General features: G+C 54.4%; 1 protein-coding gene across 1 annotated transcript in view; it reads right to left on the reverse strand.

The window, feature by feature from the left end:
• EMH_0009320 (uncharacterized protein) overlaps positions 1–3,801 on the reverse strand; it is a gene marked incomplete at both ends in the record, with an annotated part of 7,850 nt that extends 4,049 nt beyond the window's left edge. Inside the window, 8 exon segments of the mRNA XM_013498626.1 lie at positions 1–638; positions 1,097–1,606; positions 1,610–1,614; positions 1,950–2,042; positions 2,315–2,587; positions 2,680–2,797; positions 2,801–3,614; positions 3,738–3,801. Of these exon segments, the coding sequence (XP_013354080.1) occupies positions 1–638; positions 1,097–1,606; positions 1,610–1,614; positions 1,950–2,042; positions 2,315–2,587; positions 2,680–2,797; positions 2,801–3,614; positions 3,738–3,801 (2,515 nt within the window).
• Between the last annotated feature and the right edge of the window lie 964 nt (positions 3,802–4,765).

Here is a 4,765-nt window from a genome sequence, read left to right on the forward strand (position 1 = left end):
CTTCAACCAGGCCCCCCGTTTTAGAATGAAGGCATTTTAGGAATTCCGCATACGGGTCTCTAGTGGGGCACGGTACCCTGTCATCTTCGAGGGCCGCCCGAGGATACTGTGAGGGCCCTCTGTTGAGTCTGAGGAGGATTAGCGGCCTGATCGGCGGCTCTTGCGTTTGTTCATGTCGAAGCCTCTGGAGATAGTTGTAGGTGTTCTTAAACACCAGGGACTGAAAGGCCCCTCTGTCGCCCCGTTGCAGCACTGCCGTGAGAGTGGCATGTCCCCTCTTTAGAGCATCCACCAGCCTAATGAAGGCGGGCTCGCTAACACTTCGACCCAAATTGTTTGTATTCAAAAGAGGATCCACTACATTGATGCAACGAAGTGTAAAAGCTCCAGCACTGCCAGAACGAGGCGCCGGACGCGAATGGTAAGGAGGAACAAAGGGACCCCCAGAAGAGCCCCGCCCGCTTGGCTGAGACCAACGGCTCATTGGTGTCGTTGGGGCGCTGCCGCGCCCACCGCAATTGCCGCTGCTGTGATGAGCAGTGGGGGAGCTGGGTTCTGGCATTCCAAAAGCCGGCCCGCTCCGGGAAGTCCCTGAAAAACGCGACGGGCCCCCCATGCCTCCATAGCACATGCGGAACCTGCACCAAATACCAACAGCAACAGCCCCCCATGGAAGCTCATACTTGTTTCGAGGTCTGTGTCGCCAACCAAAAGCAGACAAACTAGAGATGTGATGACAAAGTGGAAGAAAAACACATACAGAGGAGGCAAACAGAAGCACAGGACACCATACCCATTTCCATCACTCGGCACCCACGCCCCCACGCCACAAGGGCAAGCCCTCCCTAACAAAAGAAATGTAGAAAAACCATATGCATCCCCCGACACGTATGCAGGCACCCTTCATTCTTCTTTGTCACTCCCCAGCATACATGGCTTTGTGCCTATCGTGGGTGCCAAATATGCATGTGTGCGTATCCGTGACGTTGGTTTGTCCTCGTACTTGGATACAATATCACACTCACCGTCTCCTGCATTCTTCTACAAAGGCAAAGTTCGCGATGCACTTGCAAGCGTGTACCGNTATCACACTCACCGTCTCCTGCATTCTTCTACAAAGGCAAAGTTCGCGATGCACTTGCAAGCGTGTACCGTGACAGTTTCCCTCGAGAATCCCCTATCAGGGTGGATGTGCTGAGAGACGAATGCCAGACGTTCAAGTCGCGGATCACCGTCTCTCTGGATGCCGCTGCTCTGCTCTGAAATCTCTATTAGCTCATTCAAGAATGGCATCTGTTGAAGCTGCAACTGTTGCTGCTGCGGCTCACATCCCTGCTGCTGCATCTGTTGTAGGAGCAGCATGTGCTGCTGCTGTTGCTGGTTAGCGAGGCGCAACAACCACAAGGGAAGAGGCCCCGCCGCAGTGGCAGCAAATGCTGCCCAATCAAAGCTAGAAAAGTAGGAGAGGAATGCCTGAAGGACTTGAAGGGGACTTTTAAGCTTTGATGGCGGGAGACAGGAAAACAGATGCCAAACCAGCACCTCCAGGCAGTACGATGCCAATAGGCCAGATCGGCTTCCAAGTAAATGACTCTCGTACGCCATCCANTCACTCTCAAAACCTCAACGCAAATGCATCTCGCAGCAGCAGGCTGCTGGGAAGCAGCCACAGGAAGAATGAACAAAACGGCAACACGCCGAAGAAGCAGCAGCAGAAAACACAAACCGCTCAAGATATCGGCATTCTGAATTCAGCACAGCAAAGCTTCCACTCTCAGCCAGGCACACCAGAGACCCTCCGCCCTTCCGAAGGGCGTCCATATACATAGATTAGAAAGTGCAGCCTGACGCAGCAGGCATCAACCCCAAGGGGTTTCAATGACACCATAAAATGCCGGTGCAGTCCCCGACACAGAACCCCTGCTCCAGCAAAAAGGAATCCCTCTCACCTTGACGAGAATCACTGAGCGCTTAAAGAGGTGAAAACGCCCAATGCGACGATCGAGGAGTTCAAGCAGGACTAAAGAACAGCAGCCTCCCACCTGCGCAGCAAAAGGCAAGGTGACGTACAGACATAACAAACAGAGCTTCGACGCCCTTTAGGCATCCTTCTCTTCTCGTTTCAGCACATGTAGTCCCTCTCTATGCTCCGGTTTCGCGACCACTATCCGTGCGACCCTCAGCCCCGGCCTGGTTTCAGGTTTCCGTTCTGCGTTCGCTGCGTCATAGGGCCTCTCACTCACTTTGTTAACCGACAAATCCACAGCCAGACTGTCAACTTCAAGNTCGCTGCGTCATAGGGCCTCTCACTCACTTTGTTAACCGACAAATCCACAGCCAGACTGTCAACTTCAAGCTTCAAAATCTTCACGTCTGCCTTCACCAAGTGTACGTTCCGAATGCGAGGCCCCCTGGAGCCCCGTGTGCCAGAGCCAGTGCTCTGAGGGCTCCCTGTTCCGACGGGATCCCCACTGGCTGGGTCTGAGGCCTCCCTCCGTGATTCAACCTTCAGGTCACCTCGTCTAAATCTGAGGTGGAGATACACCAGAAAAGCTTCGCTTTCTTCTTCACCCTCTACCACCCCCGTCTCTGGAGAAAATGTTATAACGCCGACATCTAAATCTCCATCGGGCAGGTAAGTGAGCAAAGGAAAAGAACCGTAGCGTAGAACAGCCACACATATGTCGGACAGGCATCGCACACTGCTGATAGGGTCGCTAGAGCCAGTATTGCTGCTATTAGTACTGCTGCTGCTGCTACTGCTGCCGCTTGATACGTTGCATTCGCTGCTGTTCTCGTNTTGCTGCTATTAGTACTGCTGCTGCTGCTACTGCTGCCGCTTGATACGTTGCATTCGCTGCTGTTCTCGTGCGCCTGGGCGGCGCTAGGGCTTAAACGGCTGCTGCTACTGCTGGGTTCATTCGACGAAGCATGCAGTGAAGAAGAAAACAGGGCTGCCCTCTCGACCTCGAAACTGGACGACGACGATGGTGCTTGGCGCCACTCAGGAGCTGGTGCTGCAACTTTTGCAGCTGCTCCCATTAACGCTGCTCCTGCGGCGGTGGGTGAAGGGGATGAAGAAACCGAGAAAAAAGAAGAGGGCGAGTCAGTGCGCGCGCGGCAGCAGCTTAAAGTTCCTCTGCAGAGACGCCTTTCGTGCTCCTGTTGTTCCTGCTGCTGCTGAGGTTGACTTTCTTGTTGCGGTTTCTTCTCTTCATCATGCTCACGCTCCAGAACCTCGGGAGCCAGATCCACTGTATCTGACTCCAAGCAGTGTCGCTCTCTAGAGGGCTCCTGCTCCTGACTGCCTGTTGGGTTTTCTCCTTGCGGCTCTTGCTGCTGCTGACCGTCACACTGCCCTTCCCGTAGCGTCACCTGTGGCGGCCGTTCCTCTTGCAACTGCTCCGGCGAGAGCGAAGGATTCTGCTCTTGCTGTCCCTGCTGTTCTTCCTCCCTACTTTGCTGTGAGTGCTGCCGCAGTACGTGTTGCTGCTGCTCCTGCAACTCCTGTTGCTGCCGCCACAGGACCCTAAAATCTGCGAAGGCCTCGAGAATGGCAGCGCGAAGGTGCTCAAATGCCTCCGCCCGAACCCTCGACCGCTCCTCATTAGGGCCTGAGCACCGCACACACACATCCACGCAGGCTTCGATAGTTGTGTTGTTCTAAGAAGGACGGAGTCCGTTGCTGCACTGTTCCCTTCTTCGCAGTCTGCTCCAGAGGCTACAAAGGAAAGTACCGAGGGCAGAAATGAAGTCGTCCGCAAGAGCATCAAATTCAGGTGGCACCGGCGGCAGCTCCATCGCTGCTGCTGCTGTTGCTGCTGCTGCTGCGGCTGCTGCGTCAGCAGCTAGTGCTGCTGGTGTCACAGCTGAAGGAGGGGGGCGCCGAAGGCTCTACCCCTCATGGCTTTTTGAGGTATTACTGATGACTGGAAGTCCACACTGGCAAGGATATACAAGCAACAGCAGCAGTGCCAGTAGCAGCGGACGACAGCCAGCTCCACCCCCGACGCTCAGAGTGAGGGGGGTCCGTCGACACTCTGCAGAAGAAGTAATATGCTCGTGACTTTCGAATTCCTCGTTTAAAGCACATGAATAAATTATCCCAGCTGCTGTTACTGCTCACGCTGCAGTACCTGCCGCAGCTACTGCGGCGCATGCAGTTGCTGCTCGACTGGAAAATAGCCAGGGGTAGATCGTCCCTATGTCTGCTGATAATTAAGGGCCCCTAGGTAACAAGAAAGTCAATGAAAATGCGTGGAAAATCGGGTCATCAAAGATGAGGGCCCCCCACCCCCCCGAATAGGCTGCTGCTCGGGGCCTGCGTAATTCAGCCACAGCGGCTGCTTGCTCCGGTAGCTGTTGCTCACGCTGCAAGTAGTGTCTCGAGAAGCGTAATAACCCAAGAGCAGCTGACATTCTTCCCCTGTCCCCAGGCCTACTAGGCGTTAAGCTCAGGGCCTTGGGTTTGCGGGGAGGAGGCAACCTGATACGGGGTTGCCGCGCACCTGGCTGCGGCTCGTTATACAAGCCAGCCTCACGCTTGCACACAAGGAAGCTTCCAGGGAGCTTCCTTTACTGCATGATTCATCTCTTACTACACTTATGGAGCGTTCGTATTAGCTTACTTGCAAGCTACCAAGGCCAAGTGAAAGTTCGTGCTCTATCTGTAGGCAGATCACTTGACACCTGCACCATTTCACGGTCTCCCTACTTCATTATTATAGGCGCTGCTCATCTCACTACACTCGTATAAAAAGATTAC

Source organism: Eimeria mitis, genomic scaffold, assembly GCF_000499745.2.
Source record: "Eimeria mitis Houghton genomic scaffold, Emh_scaff358, whole genome shotgun sequence".
Taxonomy (NCBI): domain Eukaryota; phylum Apicomplexa; class Conoidasida; order Eucoccidiorida; family Eimeriidae; genus Eimeria; species Eimeria mitis.